Source organism: Schistocerca americana, chromosome X, assembly GCF_021461395.2.
Source record: "Schistocerca americana isolate TAMUIC-IGC-003095 chromosome X, iqSchAmer2.1, whole genome shotgun sequence".
Taxonomy (NCBI): Eukaryota; Metazoa; Arthropoda; class Insecta; order Orthoptera; family Acrididae; genus Schistocerca; species Schistocerca americana.
This window is the reverse complement of record NC_060130.1, coordinates 89,724,426-89,750,060: the sequence shown is the minus strand read 5'-3', so window position 1 is coordinate 89,750,060 and position 25,635 is coordinate 89,724,426. Positions and strand designations below refer to the sequence as shown.

The 25,635-nt window shown below is 38.1% G+C and overlaps 1 protein-coding gene across 1 annotated transcript in view; it reads right to left on the bottom strand.

The window, feature by feature from the left end:
* LOC124555108 (importin-13) overlaps positions 1 to 25,635 on the bottom strand; it is a 195,498-nt gene that overhangs the window by 63,417 nt on the left and 106,446 nt on the right. The window contains exons 11-12 of the mRNA XM_047128909.1: positions 21,280 to 21,441; positions 3,858 to 4,061 (exon numbers count right to left, since the gene is read on the bottom strand). Of these exons, the coding sequence (XP_046984865.1) occupies positions 3,858 to 4,061; positions 21,280 to 21,441 (366 nt within the window). The remainder of the gene's footprint in view (positions 1 to 3,857; positions 4,062 to 21,279; positions 21,442 to 25,635) is intronic.

Here is a 25,635-nt window from a genome sequence, read left to right as displayed (position 1 = left end):
TTAATTTAAAAACAACTTGAACAGACTAGGTTCTGGATGGCAATCAAACTGAATTTTCACAGAAAAACACTTCAGTTGCTGAGACAAACTTACACGTACATGTAATAAATTATTTTATGCTGAGTTTTCATTTTCTGCTTTTGCCACATCACAGCATTTATGCTCTGCAGGACTCTAGATGCAAATACACAGATAATAATGGAAAGTGAATCAATCAGCTTCCAAGCTAACATATACCTCCAGCTACACCACAGATCAGTCTGCAAGCTAAACCAAGATTTTACATTCACTGGGTTAACCATCTCGCAACCAAACTGCCATCTTTCAACCTAAGATGGACCTCATAATCATCATCATCAACAACAACAACAACAACAACAACAACAACACAGAAATTCCTGTAAGCAGCAAAAGCAGGAAATGAATTAAGGGTCCTCCATCCAATGTGAGTACAATAATTTACATTATTTTGTCACCACAAACAAGATTTGTCTTTCAGATGAAGTCATTAATAACATTTCAATATGAAAGGTGCAAATGTACTATTTATATGTACATATAACAATAACAGAACCATCAATATGCAACAAAAGTACAATGCGAAGAACATGCCATCCCCAAAATGCGATTTACGTATATGTTAGCACCATTAAGAAGTGTCTGGTTACCAACTGTTCACTCACTACAACATACCATCTTGAACAGTTCTACAGCCTACGTCCAGTGGAAATACTTTAATCTATTAGCTACAAACAGGCCTGACCTTATCAACGGAAGCGGTATAGAGACAAGCATCAACAATCACAATATCATGGTAGTCATGGTTAATAAATTCATTAAGAAGGCTAGAAGAGTCTTTATGCTTTAAAGAGTATATAAACAGTAGTTAGTATCCCACATAGACAATGAATGGACACTATTTAGCTTCAATATGATGGATATAGAGGAATTATGGACAAAGTTTAAACTGGCTGTAATCACACTTTGAAAAGGATGTGCCCAGTAAATGGATTAAGGATGGAAAAAAAACCCATCATGGTTTAATAACAAAATGCGGAAAATGCTAAGAAAACAGAGATTGTTGCATTCTCAGGTTAAAAAAAGAACGTGGAAATGTTAACAGGCATAAGTTAGTAGAAATTTGTACGTCTATAAAAAGATAACTGCTCAAAGCATATAACAGCTTGCACCATCTTACCCTAAGAAAGATCTCGCTGAGAACTGGAGAAAATTTTGGCCATGCATAAAATCACACAGCGGGTCAAAGGCTTCTATCAAGTCACTCATCAATCAGTCTGGTGCAGCAACAGAACACAGCCAAAGCAAAGCTCAAGTTTTCAGTTTCGCATTTAAGATATCATTCATGGAGGAGGATTGTACAAACATAGTGCCATTCAACCACTGGATAGACCCATCATTGAGAGAAACTGAAGGAGTTGAAAACAATTAAGTCACCAGATCCAGTTGGAATCCTGATTTGATTTTACAAAGAGTACTTTGTGCCATAGGCCGCTTACTTAGTTTCCGTTTACCATGAATCTATCACCCAGTACAGAGCCCAAAGTGACTGGAGAAAGGGCAGGTGACTCGTTTATTTAACAAGGATAAAAGAACGGACCCACAAAAATACACACCAATATTCTTAATATTGGTTTGTTGCAAAATTCTTGAACATATTCTAAGTTCGAATATAATAAATTTCCTTGAGACAAAGAAGCTTCTGTCCACAAATCAGGAAGGATTTAGAAAGCATAATTCATGCAAAACTCATCTTGCCCTTTTAATACAATATCCAGCTAAACCATGGATGAAGGGCAACTGGCAGATTCAGTACTGCTAGATTTCTGGAAAGAGTGTGACCTGGTGCCCCACTGCAGACAGATAACGGAGGTCCAAATACATGGAATAGGTTCTCAGGTGGCTCAAAGACTTCTTACGGAATAGAATCCACTATGTTGTTCTTGATGATGTGTGTTCCAGTTTACTGGGAGAATTTTGGGAAAGTGTAAAGGAGACTGCATACAGAACACCTGTGCAACCCATTCCTGTAAGTTCTGCTCAAGTGTCTGGATCCCCATCAGGTCGAATTAAAGGAAAACATCAAAGCAATTCAGAGGCATACTGCTAGATTTGTTATCAGTAGGTTCAATGGAAAAGCTTTGTGAACTCAAATGCAAATCCTGGAGGGAAGATAATGTTCTTTTCATGAAACACTACTGAGGAAATTTAAAGAACTCACATTTGCATCTGATTACAGAATGAGTCTACTGTCGCCAACATACGTTTTGCGTAAGGACTGTGAAAACAAGATCAGAGAAATTATGGCTCATATAAAGGCACATAGACTATCATTTCTCCCTTGCTCCAGGTACTAAAAGCTAATTTCAAACTCATCTCTGCATGCTTTACATTCTTTACTACCCTGGCGTCTGTATCCCAGATGTACCACATTCCTAACCTATCAAGGAGTACACTATAGAATTCCTGAATATGGTTCAACTCAAACAATTCGTAGCCTCAGTATCAACATTACTGAGGTTGCAAAGCTTCAGGTTTAGACCTATATAGCTGCAAAATAGAAGACTTTGAGAAAATCTGTGTATGAGCAAAATTTTGTCCCATCAGACAGTGCTGGGAGAAACCAAAGGTGTGAATGAAATTTACACACTTCTTGTGTCAATGCAAGCAGAGATTTGCAGCAGGTTGCACTGTAATACTAGCAAAACCATTCCCACATCTGTTATGACTCACAGAGTAATTGTACTGAAAGTAATTCTTCCCTCTCTCTATTACAGCAAAACTTCTGACCATTCTAATTAAGTGTCTAACAGTAAAGGTCACAAGACTAATAAATCTCATTCCTCGTGAACCAGTCAGGATCTTACTGAAGAGGAAAAAAACTACCAAAATAGAAATGTCAGATTGGTTCAACTGGCTCTCCAGATATTTTCAGGGCTTTACGGCTGATTGTTGCATTTGAGAGTATCACCAATTTTTGTTTTCTTATCATCCTCTGAACAACTTAATTTAACAACAGTTCTTCATTAGAGTACATTGACTCAATCTGATCATGAGGAAGATACATATCTTGACAACCAATCTCATCCGTCAAATCCATTTTACTCCTCAGATGTAATATGTATGACACCACAGTATAGAAATGAATTATTATTTCAGTCTTCACTGTGATGTGTACTGTTTGCCTTTGTCAGCATTAGCTAAGGAAATTTCTATAGAAAGTAACTTGAAACACGAAGACCTGGGTGTACAATCCAGTTCTGACACCTATTAGACCTTTCAATCTTACCCCTATCAATAAGATGGATCGCCAAAAGTAAGTGATACATCACAGGCATAAAAAATACTTGCTCCACCACAGGAAACTAAGACTGTAAACATAAAAAAAAATCTCAAGGATAAACTTGATATTTTCACCAGGAATTCATATGGTACTAACACCCTAAAAAGTGAAACATTAACTCTCCTTTGAAAATTTTTGCAGAGGTGTTCTACCCTATTTCATTTATTGTTTCCTTCAACTGAAACTGCAACTGTAAAATTTCTTGATATTTTGAGAAGGTATATGAAATTTGGCTAACTTTCATCAGCAGTCACTTTTCCTCACTTTTGAAGAACAGAATCTTACACCCAGAAAGTAAAAGTAAATGTTGATTGTCACTAAAATTCTGCTACAATCTACACGGTCAATGTTTTGAAAATGTTAGAAGCAAAGCTTGAAGGTCTCAATGATAATCATGTAATACTAAAACAATCCAATAAAGTTAATAAGAAAGTTAAAATTAGCTAATTACCTAAAGTAAAAACACACACACAATTATACATATATTATACTTCACCTTCATAATTTCTTCATCAGTACACCATTTACATGTTATAGTTTCCAAAACTGGAAAAACTTTCTCCAAAATGAGAAGAACAGGCTGAGGATCATCAGACTTTAGAGCTCCTCCTCTCACAGCACTGGTGTCTAGAGTTGCAAAAATTGTGCTCATCATCTTAAGTCTCAGCAAGATGTCACTATAGGTCTGCATTCCTTTATCCTGAAAAGCAAGATAAATATAATTTTTCTGGTGATTCTTTTGCTAGCGATTATATTCACAGAGACAACACTGAAACCACAGAAATCTTAAAATCATTAATTCAAAAAACTGTGGTGAAATACACGATAGGCACACAAATCTATTAGAAATGTACTGCCGTCTCCTTGTAAGTAGGTTTAGACTTGGCCACATATGCTCTGTAGCCAAGAGCTCACGCTCCTCCTATCAGCTTTGCTGTAAATATTGAGCATCGAGCCAAGATGACATGTAATGCAGTTGTGCATAGTAATAAAATGGAAAGAAGCTACAGTTCTGCTGTGAAAAACGAACTTTGTAGAAACTGAAACAGCGAAATTGTGAAGCTAAACAAACATGTTTTAAATTTACAAATAATTATGGATGTTCTAAGGCACGATATTTGGTATATAAAAAATGAAAATTCGGAGTTACAGAAGAAAGGTCATGTTCTAAATAATAAAAAAAGCTCATTTCAAAATGGAAGGCAAAAGAGCTATCAAAAACAGAAAGGAAGTGCCAAACAGTTTTCAAACTACGCAAATGAAATAATGTTTGTGGATAAAAACAGGTACAGTGTATTGTCAACAAGTTGTACCAATGCTGAGTGCAAGATGGATGATGAACTTTGTAAACAGTTTGTGGATAGAAAACAAGAAGCGTGATGAACTTTGTAAACAGCTTGTGTATACAAAAACAAATTAGTCTCCTAACACAAAAGAAGAATACAATAGCAATCAATCTCCACTGACAAAGGGCAGTAAATTTGTAGAATAGATTGGAGAATAGTCAATTACCAACATTGATAAATCATGCATAAATGTGTGTAAGTAACCAGTACACTCAAAAATCAAGACTGAAGTGCAACGTACTTTTGCTTGCTGATAACCCCACATGAAATTTAACTAATACCTACACAATACAAACAATTACATACAATTTAAGAGTGTGATGAAGCCAGGACTGGGAACAAAAAACATTGTATGAAATGTAGATCTGGAAGGTATAATGTCGCACAGACGGTGAGTTTATTGTCAAGTGTCAACAGATGCAAATGATATGGTACATGGTAAAAGCTGGCATCTGTACTGAGAGTTTGAAAAATTTTCTATAAAACACTATTGTTGCTACCATTCCACTTCACTTTTGATCTGGAATGCAACTTGTCTGATAACAGATATATTAGAAAAACAGATACAAGAATTAAATTACTATGCCCTGGTTATGAAAACTGTTTAATTTGAGACATAGGTAATTCAGATTAAAGCTTTCACACTACATGCAGATTACATCTTAACTATTAGGCTATGCATTTTAGTGCGAAAAATTATGCAAAATAATTACAGGCTAATCTATGAAAACAACTTATTTGCCACTGAGCTTTAAGTCTCTTTTTAGAGTAAAAAAGCCTTCAGCATACACACAAGAAGCCAAAATATCCACTGGCCATACCAAAGAAGAAAAAATGCAAAATAATGTACCAGAATATTTAGCACATTACTAATAAAACAAAATCAGTCAATGAATTTCTAGGAGAGGGTACAGCACACTTCTATATTAAGAATGAACTTGTGGGCGAAATTGAAGAATCTTAGTTTTAAGTTAAATAATTTTAAAATTGTGAGTGTGTATTGTAGATAAATACACTAGGGTGGTAGAGTAGGTATTTACATTTGAAATAATGTTTAGTGCGAAAAAATTGGTTGTGTTGATCAACTTACTGCAGAGATGGCCGTTTACTATGGAGATGGCATTTTAATCAGCAATACTTAAAATAAAGCTAGGCAAAAACACTTTAATAATTGTTGGCCTGTGTACATCACCAAACAGCAATGTATGAATTCTTGTCATTTACAACAACTCATCTATGAAGGGGGCAGGATGTGAACACACTCTCTAAGCTATAATGTAAATTACCTTAGGTATTCTGACTTTTCACATTGCTACAGTGATATCCATATAAGTTCACTGGCAACCAGACTAACATCTGACTCAAAGACTTGCACTGACTACATTGTTATGAATTTAAATAGGGAAGGAGGAGGAGATTAGTGTTTAACATCCTGTCGACAACGAGGTCATTAGAGATGGTGTACAAGTTTGGATTAGGGAAGGATGGGGACGAAAATCAGCTATGCCCTTTCAAAGGAACCATCCTGCCATTTGCATGAAGCGATTTAGGTAAATCACGGAAAACCTCTATCAGGATGGCTGGACAGGGGTTTGAAGCATCGTCCTCCCAAATGTGAGTCCAGTACGCTAACCACTGCACCACCTTATTCGGTAAATACGGAAGAATTAATAGTGTTCATTATCTGAAACTAACTCCCCCCCCCCCCCCCCCCTCTCTCTCTCTCTCTCTCTCTCTCTCTCTCTCTCTCTCTCTCTCTCTCTGACCATAAAGCTCGATCCACAGAGATTAATACAGACCACAAAATAGTACCGCATAGTGACTTAATCACTTCTAAAAGAAAAACTGACGATAATAAACTTAAGGAATACTTTTCACACATCGACTGTCAGCAGATATATACAAATCAAGCGATACTACTGAAAAGTGAGGCAATTTCTAAGAAATATTTAACCAATTATAATTGGGCATGTACAATGATAAAAACATTAAAGAAACCAGAGTACACACATAAACTTAAAATCCATCCAGAAATTCACAAATGAAGGAAAATATTGAAGACAGAAAGTAAAAACCCTTTTTAATGAACCTCTGGGTACCCAAACTCGAAAGCTCTAAGATATTTAGGGAGTCATGGAATGTATAGTGGAAAAGACAGTTTAGAGGCCATAGGAGGAGAATTTTCATTGCAGCTGACAAAAATATTGTCTCTATTGAGGTCAAGTTGAGTGTGACAGTGAAGTCATCTGGTCATGTATAAAAGGTGTAGGTGAAACTCAGTTAATTGTTAAATGTTTTTACTGGCCACCCAATTCCGCTGTGACAGTTCTAGAGTCATTCAAAGAAAGGCTAGAGTCAAAAGTGCATAAATATCTGAATAGCACATAAATATCCAGATTGTGCAATACTAGTTGGAGACAACTTTAAGCTGCCAAGTATAGACTGGGACTGGGACGTCTATGGATTCCAGTCATGTGAAATACTTTTGAACACATTTTCTGAAAATTGTCTTAAGCAGCTAGCTCTGAAGCCCACACACAATGGAAGTATCTTAGACATTCTAGCCCCAAATAGGCCAGACGTTATTGACAATTTCAGTATATAAATGGGGATTAGTGATCATGATGTCATTATAGGAACTATGATTATAAAAGTTAATAAATCAGTCAAGAAGGCTAGAAGAGTGTTTCTGCTAGATAGGGCAGATAAGCAGTTATTAATATCTTATTTAGACAGTGAATTGGCATCACCATTTCATCATCATTGACGGCAGCAAGTCGCCGATGTGGCGTCAACTAAAAAGAACTTGTGATATGGCGGCTGAACTGCCCCGCATGGGGCCTCCCGGCCAACAATGCCATACGATCATTTCATTTCATTCCATTTACTTAGTTCCAGTAAGATGGATGCAGAGGAATTATAGGCAAAGTTTAAGCAGATTTTAAATTGTGGTCTGGAGAGTTATGTCCCTAGTAATTGGATAAAGGATGGAGAAGACCCACCACAGTACAATAAAGAAATTCGGGGGATGCTGAGAAAACAGAGGCTTGCACTCTAGGTAAACAGAGACTGCTGCACTCTAGGTTCAAACAGGCATGCGCATATGATGACTAACGAACGTTAGTAGACATTCGTGCTTCTGTTAAAAGATCTGTGCGCGAAGCATACAACTACCAATGTCACACCTTAGCAAAAGATCTGGCAGAGACCCCAAGAAAATTCTGGTCATATGTAAAATCGCTATGCAAGTCTAAGGGCTCCATTCTGTCCATTGTTGACCAGTCTAGTGGAGCAGTTGAAGATAGCAAAACAAAAGTGAAATCTTTTACATTTCACATTCTAGAAATCATTTACACAGTAGAACCATACAAACATATCGTCATTTGACCATCGGGCAGACTCCCATAGGGACGACATAGAAATAAGCATCCCTGGTGTAGAGTAACAACTGCAAGATATGAAAACAAATAAATCATCAAGTCCGGATGGAATCCCAGTTCATTTTTTTGAAAGGTACCCTAAGACAATGGCCCCTTGCTTAGCTTCCATTTAGCATGAATCTCTCGCCCAGCAGAAGTCTCAAGGGACTGAAAAAAAGTGCAGGCGACTCCTGTATATAAGAATGTTAAAAGAACAGAGCAGCAAAATTACAGACTGATATCCCTAACTTCTGTTCACTGTAAAATCCTTGAACCTAACCTCAGCTTCAATATAATAAATGTTCGAGGGACTAAGAAGCTTATGTCCACAAATCAGCACGGTTTTAGAAAGCACCGCTCATTTGAAACTCAGGTTTCCCTTTTTCCACACGATATACTGAGAATTATTGATGAAGCGCAACAATCAGATTCCATATCTCTACATTTCCAGAAAGCATTTGACACAGTACCTCACTGCAGGTTGTTAATGAAGGTATGAGCTCATTAACAGATATTTGAGTGGCTCGAAGACTTCTTAAATAATAGAACCCAGTATGTTGTCCTCAATGGCGAGTGTTCATCCGAGACAGGGGTACCGTCAGGCGTGCCCAAGGGTAAGTGCGATAGGACCATTGCTGTTCTCTATATACATAAATGATTTGGCTAACAGTGTGGGCAGCAATCTGCAGTTGTTTGTTGATAATGTTGTGGTGATGGTAAGGTGATAAAGTTGAGCGACTGTAGGAAAATACAAAAGGACTTCGACAAAATTTCCAGTTGATATGATAAATGGCAGCTAGCCCTAAATGTGGAAAAATGTAAGTTAATGTGGATGAGTAGGAACAATAAACCTGTAATATTCAGACACAGTTTACTAGTGTCCTGTATGCCACAGTCTTTTGTGAAGGAGGCTGCGTATAGACTGCTGGTGCAAGCTATTCTTGATTACTGCTCCAGTGTTTGGGATCCTTACCATGTCAGATTGAATGAAGACAGTGAAGCAATTCAGAGGTGGGCAGCTAGATTTGTTACTGGTAGGTTCGAATGACATGGAAGTGTTATGGAGATGCTTCGGGAAGTCAAATGATAATCCCTCAAGTGAACGTGGCATTCGTTTTGGGTAACGCTATTGAGAAAATTTAGAGAACCAGCATTTGAAGCTGACTGCCAAATGATTCTACTGCTGCCAACAAATATTGCGCGTACGGACTACAAAGATAAGATATGAGAAATCAGGGCTCATAGGGAACCATATAGACAGCCAATTTTCGTCCCTCTATTTGGAAGTGGAACAGGAAAGAAAATTACTTCTTGTGGTACAGGGCACCGTCTGTCATGCACCGTATGGTAGCTTGCGGAGTGTCTACACAGATGTAAATGTATTTTTTTTCCTTACACACGGGTTTTCCTTAGAGAGAGGTTTTGCCAGGGTACATGGAAAAAGTGACCCAGAATCATCACTTAAGCATGTTTCGGTGATATACATGCTATTTCATTACAAAATTACCAATATCTTGTGCTACAGATTTAAATGCAATACCCATATAATTATCAAACTTCTTTGTTTTGTCTTTCCAGCATAAAGGCTGTCACTCCAGTTAGTTGCTGTCAATTAGCATTATCCATTTATGTTAAAAGAGGAAAAGGAATTCCTGATGGTATCAATTTATCCGTTGGACAGCAACAACGATACTTGGTGCAATGATCACCGCTGCCGCCTCCTCCTCTTCTTGACAACTCATGTACCACAGTCAGCCTTTGTGCTGAATCCTGGCAGCAACAAGTGTTTTCATGATCTGTAGAAATCTCAGTCTCATTTACTTCCTTTCTCTTGGTCTTGGCACAACAGCTACAATATATGGCATTAACAGAGTGTATTATGTGGAACATATCTCACAAGATAGATTATACGTAACAGGAGGAGGAGTGTTCATTGAGGGTGACCAAGATATTTTCTCTACTGAGGTCGAAATTGAGTGTGGCAGTGAAGTTATCTGGTCCTGTATAACAGGTCTAGGTGAAATCAAGTTAGTTGGGTGGTTAAGACAGTTGTGATGAAATTATTGTTAAACTGTGACCAGTCTCAAGAAAACAAACATTGAATCACTGTCCAAAAGTGATACATCTGATAAAGATAAACTTCTGGGTATTGTAATGGATAAGCATCTGTAAAAAGATTAGCTATAACATTTGCTTATTAAAATGCCTTACACATATAACCACTCCTCTGGCCCTAAAATAAATCTACTGTGAGTTAATCCACTCATGTTCTCAATATGTGATAGAAATTTGGGGTGCGGAACTGGCAGTCTAGATGGGGGTGGGGGTGGGGGGGGGGGGGGAGGGGGGGGGGTATTCAGGCTGCAGGAGAGAGCACTTAGAGTAATTGGTAATATAATATAAGTAAATGTCAATCCTGTAGAGACTATTTCATCCAGTACAATTTACCAACTGTGTACTTTTAGTATGTCCTTAAGACAACTGTGTTTGTAAAAGTGAATGAAGAAGTCAGTGTAATGAATACACACATTCGTCATTGCAATAAACAAAAATTTGGGATTATCATATAATAGCGAGTAATAAATGAGCTATGGATCACAGCCCGCTTTCTGCTGGACGACTGATCATGTCAGGAACAACAATATAGTGCCTAGCTGTACTATAGGAGTATATAATAATTTGAATAACTTCACAAGAAGACAGCAGTAATTCAACTCAACATCCAGTTCAACAAAAAGGGTTAATGTTACAGTTTACCCCAAACCATACTACAGTAAACATTAGGAATTCCTCCAAGATTGCTAGAATAGGCTATTTTCCTATGTTAAAAATTGGTTTGGATTGTTGTTATTCTAATTGATTATAACATTTAAACAACATTTACAGTAAATATTCTCACAAAATATCTGTTATTTTTATGTAATTGAAGCTTAAAAATCATTAAAATAATCAAGATCTGGTCACATGATGGAAATGTTATTGGCTGATGCTCTGTTGACGTTACACACTAGGAGAAAGACAAAGCTATGCGCGTGTTATAGGAGTGTTAGCCGAAGTTACAAGGTTTTTACACACTTTTTCTGAAACCAGTTTACCTATTTCGTGACTGAAAACACAATGAAAACTTTTAAGTAACAACAGAAACAATTTTTTTGAACACTGATAACCGAAGCCTTGTGAAAGTTGATGTGTTTATGCTCCCCAATTGAGAGCAGCGTTATGTGCAACAACGGACATTCTTTTCCCTGCTCCCTGACCATCATTAAACTCGCTCAAAACTAAAGAATTGTAGAATTTTTGCAAATGAGTCTGTATATTATAACTAGATTGCTGACAATCAGTCTTGAGCTATTCTTGGCAAAACTTAGAGCTGATTTTGTCTGTAGAAGATACTCAGCAGAAATAAAGCATCCAGCAGGTGTTCGGTGGTGCAACGGATAGTGCACCTGACTGCAGATAAATAGGTCACATGTTCGAATTCTGGAAGGGTCATACATTTTTAAAAGTTATTTATACCAGTATTTATTTTCTTTTTACTTAGTGTAAGTCTACATTGTTTTACACTATGGTAATGACATACAGTTGCTACTCCAAGTGTGAAATCAATGTTCTCCATTTTCCTGGATTTTCAGCTTTACCATTACTAATCTTCAGGGATTCTATTTAGGACCAAGGCCTCGGGTTGGTCCGAAATAGATCTGAGGCTATGTGGCCTGTACTGCTGTGTGTGTTTTCCCTGACAAAGCCAATCACGAGATGGGTTTATTTGCCTCACCATTTTGATGTTTTTGGAAAGCGTTTAGTCTTATTTTGTCGCTATGTGGTTAACGGACCACGTAGTTTGAGTGTATTGACCTAGACCTTGAGCTACATTGTAACATTACACTGAACCAAGGTTTTTTGTAATCACAGTTCCCCTACCACTCTTATCACAACAAATACAGGCAATTTTCACTAACCAGTAGATTATAAGCTGAATTAATGATACAATAGGCTGCATACACAGAATGCTGCACACTTCATAGTTATTTTCTTCTTACTTAGGTTAAGTCTACAGTGTTTTACACATGGTAACGACGTGCAATTGCTTCTTCCAGTACGGGATTTTCATCTTCAGCATTAGTACTCTTTTGGGAAATCAATTTAGGATCTTGATCTTGAGCTAGAGAGTGTCATACCAATTTCGTCAAATAGTTAGCATGCTACAGGATGTTACTCTTATGCGATTGCATGTCGTACCTTAGTACTAATAAAAGACTCTCATGTTGCATATGTCGCTGGTCTTATGAGGATAACAGTAACACAACACTTCCCAATAGTATGTGACAAATAATGTCACAGTTACTAAATAAGATAATGTTTTGTTGTTCATACGAACTTATTCAGGATGTGAAAAAGTATCACTCCATTTATATAACATAGTTGGCCCAATAAGTGTAGTTTCTTGCAACTTCTCTCATATAGCTAGCCACACTGTATGCATTTTCAAAAATTGTGTCTAATAGTTATAAACCAATTACAATTTTACTGATACAGTGATAGAAGATTAATGTAACGACACACCAATACATGTTTTCAAACAAACGACTATACATGAAATGTATTGCATTGGGGTTTGTTTTACAGTTACCTATTATATAATTGTTTGTCATCCTCCGTTTGTAGCAAAACCAAACAATAAAATCTAATCCTATTTGTTTTCTCTGTATTGGTCAACTGTGTAGTTTTCCTCTAAAAATAGTTCTATTATACAGGGTGTCTCAAACCTTTTGTGTTGAATTGAAATATGTGGTAGTGGGTCCACAACCAATTAACTGAGATAGAGAACCAAGGTCAGAAATGCATATTTATTGTGTTATGGGAATACACAGCGTACACTGCATAATGACAACATAGCTCGCAGTAACTGTTGAATGTGACAACCACCAGTCTCAATGCATGCATGGAAATGGCACATTAAGTTCTGCCGCACTCTATCAGAGATCCCTGGTGTCTGTCGTAAAAAGAGACAGGCAGCTTGGACCCTAGCAAGTATGGTTCAAATGACTCTGAGCACTATGGGACTTAAGTTCTGAGGTCATCAGTCCCCTAGAGCTTAGAACTACTTAAACCTAACTAACCTACGGACATCACACACATCCATGCCTGAGGCAGGATTCGAACCTGTGACCGCAGCGGTCGTGTGGTTCCAGACTGTAGCACCTAGAACTGCTCGGCCACCCCAGCCAGCCCTAGCAAGTATGTCTTTGTCCATCTCTAAGGGGGTTTCATACACCAATGTCTTGACATAACCCCACAGGAGAAAGTCCAGGGGTATGAAATCCAGTGATCATGCTGGCCATGAATGGGACCTCTCTTTCCAATCCAACAATGAGGGTACGTGTTGTTCAAGTGCTCACGGACACCAATATTGAAGTGGGCTGGAGCACCAACGTGTTGAAACCACAGCCTTTTGTGGACAATAAGGGGTACTGTCTTCAAGAACTGTTGCAGCACATCTCACAGGAACACCAAGTAATGTGAACCAGTCAAACGGAGAGGCAGCAAATGAGGTCCTATTAGGTGATCTTGGACAGTGCCCACCCATATGTTGACAGTGAATTGTTGTTGGTAGCAACCAACATGGATGGCGTGGGGATTGTCCTCACTCCAGACAAGGCTGTTGGCTGTTGAAAATACCACCACAGGTGAATTAGGCCTCATCCACGAACAATACAAACTGTATGAAGTTCGGCACTACAGAAAATTTCTAGGTGTTCATATAGATAGTAAACTGTTGTGGAAAGCCCACGTTCAGGATCTTGTTCAAAGACTTAATGCTGTCATTTTTACTATTCGAACGGTATCTGGAATGAGTGATCGTTCGACATGAAAATTAGTCTACTTTTCTTATTTTCATTCACTTATGTCGTATGGTATTATATTTTGGGGTAACTCTTTCCATTCTAAAAGGATATTTTTGGCTCAGAAATGGGTGGTTCGTGCAATAAGTGCTGTAAGTTCACGAACCTCTTGTCGACCTCTGTTCATGAGCCTGGGTATTTTGACATTGGCCTCTCAATATATATATTCTTAACTGTCACTTCTTGTTAACAATATTAGCTTATTCCCAAGAATAAGCAGCTTTCACTCAGTTAATACTTGGCAGAAATCAAACGTGCATTTGGATCTGACTTCCTTAACTCTTGTGCAGAAAGGTGTGCAGTATCGTCACATAACATACGTGCTCTGCACTAAGTTGTGTACAGTACGTCTGTCTGGTGGTCAGGGGTGTATGCTGTTTATCACCCACTGCCTGTTCCAGTGTACAACAGACACCCAGGATCTTTGCAAAAGTGCAGCAGAACTGCATTAGACATTGCAATACATACACTGTGACTGGCAGTCATTGCTTTCAACAACTGCTATAAGCTACGCTGTTGTTATGCGGTGTACGCTGTGCATGTCCACAACACAATAAATACGCATTTACGCCATCGGTTACCTATCTCAATGTAATTGGTTGTGGATCCACTATCACCACATTTCAATTTGACCCAAAAAGTTTGAGACAAAGTGCATGTTTTGAATGACATAATCTTTTAATACTGCATGTACCATATTACATTATCATTACATCAAAATATTTTTCAATGAATAATTCCTACTTTGTGGGTCACCATCCATGATACTTTGCAGCATGCTGTCTCTCTTATTTAGCCATTATGATTACTTCTGTATACTATTTTCAATGTTAAATTACCTTTGTTAATTCTAATGTACAGCACTTAACATTTCTGTTGTACTCTAGGTCTAGTCATCTGTTACTCTATCATAGCCAACATCACATTAACCAACGAGATAAAATTATGCGATATGTGTCTGTTTTATTCATGCCATGCAAATGCTAAGCAGTACATACATTATGGTTGCACATCTGTCATGTTATTGTAGTACCTCAGCTCTCTTGTGGTACTTTTTTATTGAATTTTACTTATTAGATGCATTCATTATTTTATTTTGACTCTGGACTGTATCCATCTGTATGAACATAATTTTATGAGAGTTATTATCAAACAGCACACTGTATGTTCTCATTATGACCTAGTGGTTTAAATCATTGTATGACGTAACTAACACTGCCCAGTTTTATGGGCATGTAATTTTTTGTCGTCAAGTTTTTGTGTATGCCCTACTGTTTTTTTATATTGCTTTACGCCTGTAACCTGGGCATATTTTCTTTTATAGCTCTGAATATGGCTATTTACATTGCCAAAACTAGTAACCCAGTAATCTGTTAACATAGTATCCTGGCAGTTCTCGTCTTCATTCCACTGACAAAATTTCACGAGAAAATGGTCCCCTCCCCACTGCCACCATACACTTCAGACCTAAATCCTATAAGCTGCTCTGGAATCTCGCAAAGAACAAGATACGTAGTTGTAATACATCATGTATTTTATTTTCTAGCCAGAAAAATAACAGTTGATGCTTTAAATGGTAATAAATGAACATCTTGTGTTACCTTACCTGGTGCATGCCTCTTGACATAGGAGATGTGGCTATAAAATAAAAGAATGATGCTGTCACAGAAAAAGCACGCATGCACCAAAGATGAATGACCAATAGCTGTGAAGTATGAAGCCTTCTCAGTCAAATACAGCATCTCTGGTTTCTGTAAACAAATCAGTGTGGCCATGGCTTGCAGGAAAAATGACACATCTAATAACAGAGTAACAAACAAAGGTTCAACACATGAAACTTGAGAATACTGTTATTGAAAGCTGTCTTTTACTGAAAGAAGTGTAAGGCAAAGACTGTTTATGATGTACACAGGTTTTTGAGTGGTTCAAGCATTTCCAAGATGACCAAGAAGATGAAGATGACTCGCACCCAAGACATCAAAACCAGATCAAAATATTGAAAAAATAGGTAATCTGATTTGATCTTATTGTCAGTTGAGTATATGATCGACTGCTGAAACTTTATGGATTGATAAACAATGCGTAAGGAAAATTTTACATAACCAATTTAACGTGAGAAAAGTGTCCGCTAAACTGGAGCCAAAAATTCTCACGACTGAACAAAAAGCAGCTCACGAAAATGTTTGTACTGACACTTTGAATACCATTGAAAATGATCATAATTACTTGGAAAGAGTGATAACATATGACAAATTTTGGTTTTTCACTTATGGTCCAGAAAATAAGCACCAATCCAGGCACTGGAAGGTCCCAACTTCACAGAGAGTGAAAAGAGCTCAAATGAGTAAATCAAGATTAAAAGCAATTATGGTGTTTCTTTTTTTCATTTTTCTTTCGATGTTCATGGAACTGCATATCTTCACTGGGTTCCTGAAGGTCAAACTATTAATCAACATTACTACCTTGACGTTCTTGCTCAACTCCATGAGAACATAAAGAAAATACCCAAACAGAACAAGAGTAAGTCATGGGTTCTGCACCAAGACAACACATCGGCACACAGGATTGTTTGTTAAGAGGTTTCTAGAAACGTACGGCATCCCAGTGTTAGATCAGCCATCTTATTTGTCTGACTCTGCACCATGTGACTTTTCTCTCTTCTCCAAGGTCAAAACTGCATTAAAAGCAGTGACAAAAAAAGCGGCATGTGTCCTAATGATGCTCAGACAGAAAGGCTTCCAGCACTGTTTCCATCAATGGAAAATTCACACAGAGCATTGCAGGGATAGAGGAGAGGAATTTATTGGGGGCAACAATAACTAAATATGTATGTTTCTGAAACTAAATCTTTTACAGCAACAGTCCCATTATTTTATAGCCACACCTCATAAAGCTGCTTTGGTGACTTGTGAAAGAATTTTGGTCCTTTTATATTCAAGTAGCTTTTCAGTTGCCCTCACAAAGTTGAGTGGACCTCCTTCCAGATCTTTCAGCAAGGGAAAAAAAAAGACTAAACTGATGTGGTAAGAGTACTGGAGTGTCCCTTACAGCTACCTCCCTTCCCTGCTTCTCGGTTGTGAACATGACAGTGCTGCCACTTTGGCCAGATAACCAGTTCGTTTTGCCAGGTAATACATGACTCTAATGTTATTCTGTACAAATTATTATTATTATTATTAAATTATTATTATTATTGTAGTAGATGTTATCAGTTACCATCATAGTAAGTCATTTATACGTGTGAAGTTGTTCTACCAAGAACCAACAGAAGAATCAGTTAACACCGGAGGTAAAGAAATATTACTGACACATGGTTTTTCAGGGTCATTTTTCTTGAGGATTGAAGTTTGATGAATATTTCTAGTGTCTGAGGGTGACTACTAGTAGCACTTTAACAACTTGTGATGGTTCAAAGATTTTTGCAGACGTAACTTCAACCTTGAGAATGCTCCCTCATCAAATTTACCGCCTCAACTTCAGAATGAACAGTGGAAGGTTGTGTTTAGCGATGAGAACAGATTCTGACTGAGCATTATTATTGGTTGTTTCTGAAAACAGCATTAACAAGGAAAGCAACTACCTGAGTACGCTGAACAGCGTTACACCGAACCAACTTCAGGCACCACGGTGTGAGGAGCCACAGCCTTTAATGACTGTACACCTCTGCTGTTTGCTGAGGGAACAATAAACAACGCACACTATCTGAAGGATGTCTTTCTGATGGCACTCCTACAACTTCAGGGAGCTGCACCATTCATGTACGAAACTAGATACAGAAATTACTGAACAGAGGGAGGAAGATCAGGATTTAATGTCCCACTGCTGTTGTGGTCATTAATGACAGTAAAATTTCTTGTCTAAGTCAAGTTCTTCAAAGTTGTATGGCTGTTTGATGATAACCACGCACAGTGTTAATATGTGAAGAAAATGAATTCAACTGTGATCTTCCCTCAAGATGCTATTTTTTTTTTTTTTATTTTAATCTTTACCTGGACTAGTTATCACAGTTCTCTGATAGAAGGTACAGTATAACCACACTTTTATGTTCCTGGAATAAAAGTTTTCCCATGATTTATGACATTTTTTATCGTTCCTGTCAAATTTCTTATGTCCACAATCTTAATTTGCACCCGATTTTGCGTCAACGTACTTATAATTTTCCCGTGATTTACACATTAAGAAAAAATATTCGTTGAGAAAAAAAATGATGCGGCCATGATGGTGACCATCCAGTAATGTTTACAAATAAAACGTGGTTAAGTTTCTTGACACCAGGGCACTCTACTCAACGGATTTGAACCAGTAAATGTGTAAAAGTTGGAACAATTTGCATCTCCCGCCACTGCCAAGCTCTACTTGGCGTGGTGATTGATGGGAGTAACTAGGTTTGTTTGAATACAGATATCACGACCATTCACAACAATTTCCAAACACTCTATTGTGCAAATGCAGTTTCATGATTTTGTGAGCGTCGTGACACCGTCGAACCATATTTGGTGTGTTTCAGCATTTGGACACCTGTAGCGCTAGATGACACTATCATTCACTATGCGTTGCTCAAATGCTTTTAGTTTAAACACAATGCCGGTTATGTATGTTTTTCATGCTGAGCGAAATGTGTTTTGAGAATTTATTCTCATTGTCAAGTGCAGTATTTTCGTATGTATTTTTTGTGATGTTACACAAACAGTGTGAGTGATAGAGTGTGTGTGTGTGTGTGTGTGTGTGTGTGTGTGTATGTGTGTGTGTGTGTGTGTGTGGTTTTCTACATAACTGAGGAGGCACAGTACCTGATAACCTCAAAAAGGCGAATACATTGCATGAGAGGCAGAATAACACATATTCAAATGCTAAACAAAACACTTACGTACATATTTACACTAGAGAATGAGAGAAAATTCTCAAAATGCATCGTGCTAAGCATGAAAAAACACGTAGCTGGTGCAGTATGTCATTATTTAAATAATGAATGACAGGTGAAGCCTTTCCAAAAACATCGATTATGACATTTGAAATTGAGTCAAACGTTTCTACTTCCCAGACAGTTAGCAGTTCCAGTTACATCCACAGTTTTTATTCAATAATAAACCTTCACTAGACAATAAACAAGTCCCTGACAAGTGTTTTGATGCCTGTTGTGTACATATACAATACATAAAGTGCAGAAATGCAAGGGGGTGTCCCATACATAACTTTTACAGTTTAAATGTTATTTCCCACATTTCACATTTTCCCGCATTTTACACAATTTTCTGAAGTCCCTTGAAAAGTGTAGATGCAGGGGTTTCACTGTAGTGTGAAAAATCTTCACTGAGTGAATTCACACATTGCTTATGATTTCTACTGCCCTGCTTCTAACCAATATTGAACAGACTTGATTCAAATAATATACACTGAAGAGCCAAAGAAACTGGTACACCTGCCTAATATCGTGTAGCGCCCCCGCGAGCATGCAGAACTGCTGCAACACCACATGGCACGGACTCGACTAATGTGTGAAATAGTGCTGTAGGGAACTGACACCGTGAATCCTGCAGGACTGTCCATAAATCCATAGGAGTACAAGGGGATGAGGATATCTTCTGAACAGCACGTTGCAAGGGATACCAGATACGTTCAATAATGTTCACGTCTGGGGAGTTTGGTGGCCAGCGGAAGTGTTTACACTCAGAAGAGTGTTTCTGGAGCCGCTCTGTAGCAATTCTGAATGTGTGGGGAGTCACACTGTCCTGCCGGAGTTGCCCACGGATGCAGGTGATCAGACAGGACGCTTACCTACGTGTCGCATGTCAGAGTTGTATCTAGACGTATCAGGGGTCCCGTACCACCCCAACTGCACACACCCCACACCATTACAGAGCCTCCACCAGCTCGAACAGTCCCCTGCCGACACGCAGGGTCTGTGGATTCACGAGATCGTCTCCATACCCGTACACATCCACCCACTCGATACAATTTGAAACGAGACTCGTCTGACCGGGAAACGTGTTTCCAGTCATCTATAGTCCAATGTCGGTGTCGACGGGCCCAGGCGTGGTGTAAAGCTTTCTGTCGTGCAGTCACCGAGGATACATGAGTGGGCCTTTGGCTCCAAAAGCCCATATCGATGATGTTTCGTCGAACGGTTTGCACGCTGTCACTCGTTCACGGCCCAGCATTGAAATCTGCAGCAATTTGCAGAAAGGTCGCACTTCTGTCACTTTGAACAACACTCTTCAGTCGTCATTAGTCCCGTGCTCGCAGGATCTCTTTCCAGCCGCAGCAATTTCAGAGATCTGGCGTTTTACCACATTTCTGATATTTATGGTACACTCGTGAAATGGTCACACGGGAAGTCCCCACTTCATCACTACCTCAGAAATGCTGGGTCCCATCGCTTGTGCACCAACTATAACACCACGTTCAAACATTTAAATCTTGATAACCTGCCATTGCAGCAGTAGTTAACGATCTAACACTTGCTGCCTTATATACGCGTTGCCAACCACAGTGCAGTCTTCTGCCTGTTTATATAACTCTGATTTGAATATGCACACCTATTCCCAGTTTCTCTGGCGCTTCCGTGTACATGCCTCACAAAAATAGCCTCCCACAGGCAGAAGCGCTAGTAAAACAAACAAAATAAAATGTTCTTCTCATGAATCATTCATACATTTGCAGTACAATTAGAACATGCTTCTACAATATAGGTAACTTTGAATGGTACTCGTGAACTAAACAAAAATTACATCACACACGAAAACCTCGACTTTGGTTCACATTACACAGTAAAATAACTTTGTCGAAGATTTTATATTACTGACATTTTATAAAATCTTTGATGGTGTATTGGGGTAGTTTTGTCACATCTTACATAAAAGTTGAGGTGTGGTAATGGTTTTTACAGAAGATTTGTCACACATATCTGATAGTGTAATACGAGTCTTTGTGGTAAGCTGCTGTCTTCCAAGAATGTCAGAACAGAATATATGCCAAGAATAGTAGTATTTCCATTGAAGTATTGATGTGTGCCTCCTATACACAGAGTTTCTTTTTTCTTCTTCTTCTTTTTACTCCTAGCAAATTATGATAATCTACCTGTACCAGCACATACAGGTACATATTATAAGGTGTAAATATCATTGCTTCTGTTAAGTTAAATCTAAAAGTTAAATCCATTTCCAAAGTAATTTTTCTATATAAAGTTAATTTAAAAAGGGTAATTGAAGTTATTTGTTAAACAAAAGTTTGGTCTCAAATTGTATAAATACCTCAGAATTTGCCAGGATCTCCAATTCTCTAACACAAGGAACAAGTATTTCATTCAAATACATCATTATCTTCTCCAGTGGCATTGGTGACAGCAAACGACCCAAGGCATACATAAGTCTAATATTTTCAGCATGTCCTAGACTTCCACTGATGATGGCTGCCTAGAAATTACATAAAAAATATATGACTTTTCTATGTAACTCCCATGTGAAAGAATTAATGGCTTACTAGAATTTCTCACTACATACAGGATTTTTATGAAAAATGAATAGTTCAACATCTATGAGTATTTACGAGTAAGTGCCACTGATCACTCCATGTAATAGCATTTGTCAGAAACTATAACCTGAATATTTATAAATCACACAATCCAAATAAATTTGGTTTTTTTATTTATTGTATCTCAGTTTTAGAAAAAGAAATATTTAAATGAAGCTCAGATGCTGGAAGCAAGCAATCTGCAGTTCATTTACTGGTATTTATTTGTTCAAAAATGGTTCACATGGCTCTGAGCACTATGGGACTTAACATCTGAGGTCATCAGTCCCCTAGATGTAGAACTGCTTAAACCTAACTAACCTAAGGACATCACACACATCCCTGCCCGAAGCAGGATCCGAACCTGCGACCGAAGCAGTCGCGCGGTTCCAGACTGTAGTACCAAGAACCACTCGGCCACCCCGGCCGGCTATTTATTTGTATTTAAGATAAACAGAGATCAACAAAGTACACATTACTTACTAATTCTAAAAGAATTTTTAACATTTATCTTGTATCTGTATACCAATTGTTTATTTCTCCACCAACATTCAAGCATGTCTTGCAATACATCAGAAGTTCAAATGCACTTCCACTCAAGAACAGGTAAGTGCTGCATTGCTGTTCTTACATGGACAGAAGGTGAAAACCTGATGCAACTAGATTCAAATTACAAGCAGATGTAGCATTTTAAAAATTTCAGATATTGCTATGTATTTTCTACTCCTAAAAACTCAACAATGGCACCATTATCAGTGATTCAGTATTATTCTAGAATAACATCTGTTATGAAGATTTGCCACATTACTGACACACTGGTTTAAGATACATATCTCTAGTGAGATTTGTGGACTTCAGGGTGAAATAGATACCTTTATGGACTCAAGGATTAAACATAATGTCACCAGAAGATGCTGCAACACAGACCCAAATGTCATCATGTGACAACATAGAATTTATATACACATCTGAACTGAGAGAGTAATTTCAAACATAATGCACAAGATTAAATTGTCCTGTTTGAAGGAAAGTCACTCCAGCTGCTGAACAACATCCTCTGGCAGTATTATACATATGAAAATTCTTCTCTACAAAAAATATGTATGACCATACACCATAGGTAAAAGTTTTTTAAAAAACCAAAGTGAGATAAATGCTTAATTATAAATGTCCACATGAATGAAACAATACAGATGGATCCAGATAGAAATTGTAAAACACTAAAAAAATCCCATTAATTTCCAAGATGAGAGATGTCCTGAAATTGTTACTTTCTTAGAATTACTCTATTTTCAATCTAAAATTTCATCAGCAGGAAGAAAGCCTTGCCATGGGCATAATCATAACCAAACAGATGATTATATCAACCACTTAGAGCACACACTTTCCAACAAGAATAGCACAACTGCTAACAAAATAGTGTGCTATAAAAGATAATGGGGTGACAAATTAAGCCTTTTTGACAGAAACAAGGATGAAATTTAGTAGCTGCTTGTAGAATTTAACCAGTTACATAAAAATATCAAATTTTCTGCAGAATGTAAAGAATGACAAACGATTAATTATTCTGGATTGGCATATTACATACAATAACCACACACACCAGCTTCTAACCAACATATGGTGACATCATCATTAACTGTATATCACATCATCCTCAGATACAAAAACAAGTATGCTACATAATCCCACTAATTGGACCTCACTTATGAAACAATTACTTATCAAGGAAAAAAACATAGTAAAAAGCAATGGATGCTCAGAAACACTTATCAACATATTATTAACAAAGAAACAGGCTTCAAAGCAAGACAACAAAATAATGGATAGTATTACACAGACAAAATATGCCACCATCTCCTACCTCAGGTTGTCAGTATATTCCGAAAAACACAATATTCACATAGCACTCTACACTCTTATCTAGGACAACAGTTAACGTATCGAAAGAGAATATGTGGTGTCACCGCCAGACACCACACTTGCTAGGTGGTAGCCTTTAAATCGGTCGCAGTGCGTTAGTATACGTCGGACCCGCGTGTCGCCACTGTCAGTGATTGCAGACCGAGCGCCGCCACACGGCAGGTCTAGAGAGACGTCCTAGCACTCGCCCCAGTTGTACAGCCGACTTTGCTAGCGATGCTACACTGACAAATACACTCTCATTTGCCGAGACGATAGTTAGCATAGCCTTCAGCTACGTCATTTGCTACGACCTAGCAAGGCGCCATTACCAGTTATATTGAGATTGTAATAATATCTAAACAAGAGCGATGTTCTCCAATTATGGATTAAAGTTAAGTATTACATCAACAACGTACATTATTTGCTACTATTAATTCCCTTAACTGTTCCAGACCTCACGCCAATCTGCGTGAGCTTAAAAGCGTGCATTTCGGCCTCCTCTAGCTACAGGGTGTTGGCTCTTCCGCCAACACTTCAGAATATACAGATGATACGTACATTGTTTATTGTGGAATGTGGTTAAAACATGTAAAATGTTATAAAACAAGGAAGAGTCACTTTGACATAAAACTGCACTTATCTCTCACAATTTCACTCGCTGTCACTTGCACCGTCACACGATTTCATAGAAGAAATACAGTCATAAGATCTAAAACTGTCAATTTAAATACAAATAATACGCGATAGAAAATTACGCAGGTGTATGTGGCTGACTTATCACTTACAAAAAAACATGGATGAGCCAGTCACCCAGATAACACATTAAAAGCCTCTGTTTAACATTTTAGGGAACAAGTTGGACATTTCACAGAACTTTGAAAGTCATCCCACATTTGTGTCACTGTCAGTTAAAACAGAGGACCAATCTGTAGATAAATTAGCTGTTGTCCTCCTGTCTGAATAGCAAACACGGTCAGCTAAAATGGGGCACACTGCAATCCACATGCCACAAACAATCAAAATTGAAGAGTCCTCTCACTGGATCCAGAATCCAAGCATCATAGGGATGTGTCCTATGCAAAGGCAAATGAGAAGGAGCTCATCCTGTATGTGTTGCTGGAAAGAGGTACGCACGGTCGAGCTGTTCACTTCGATAGCCACAGCTTATTGTCTGGCACTTCTAGCCAGTCTTCTTCACATCCATGCACGACTCCATACTTCAACAGTGAGGTGATAATAGCAGGATGGCACACTGAACTATCTAATTAACGCAACATGCCTCCTTGACTGCTACATCTTCCATTTTGTTCATTCTGGACTGTAACCTGCTGGGTACAAGTGTTGTAGAGAGATAACTGATGGTAAGTCACTCAGTAAAACAGAAGTAATATCTGACATTCCCAAAGGAAGTGTTATAGGCCCTTTCCTGTTTATGATCTAGACAAATAATTTAAGACACAATCTGAACAGCCCTCTTAGACTGCTTGCAAATGATACTGTCACTTATACCATCTTGTAAAGTCATCAGATGATCAAAACCAACTGAAAATAATTTGGACAATACATCTACATGGTGTGAAAAGTGGCAATTGACTCTAAACAATAAAAAATATGAAGTCATCCATATGAGCATTAAAAGGAATCCGCTGAATTTCGATTACACAATAAATCACACAAATCTAAAGGCAACTTAAATTGGAAAAATCACATGGCTAAGTTATGGGGAAAACGAACCAAAGACTGCAATTTATTGGCAGAACACTTACAAAATGCAACATGCCTACTAAAGAGACTGCCTAAACTACGGTTGTCTGTCCTCTTCAGAAGTATTGCTTCACAGTGCAGGATCCACATCATACAGCATTGACGCAGAACGTCGAAAAAAATAAGGAGCACTGCGCAGGACTCCTATCGGCAGACATTATACAGTTAATGGCTATGTCAAAGAGGATAATACTCGACACACTTCCTCAGGGAACAACATTCTGCTCCTGGAAACTACTGAACAGCATGTCACCAGCAAGGTGCCTAAAAAAGCATTCTGAGATAAGAAGGGTCAAATGAATGTGGGTAGGTGGCCACAAAAGCCCCACTGGCAAAGATGTCCTAGAATACTGTGCCTCCAAGTAGTACCATATGCTTTACTGATATCAGATAATATGCTGTCTATGTAGGAAAGACTGCCGGATAGT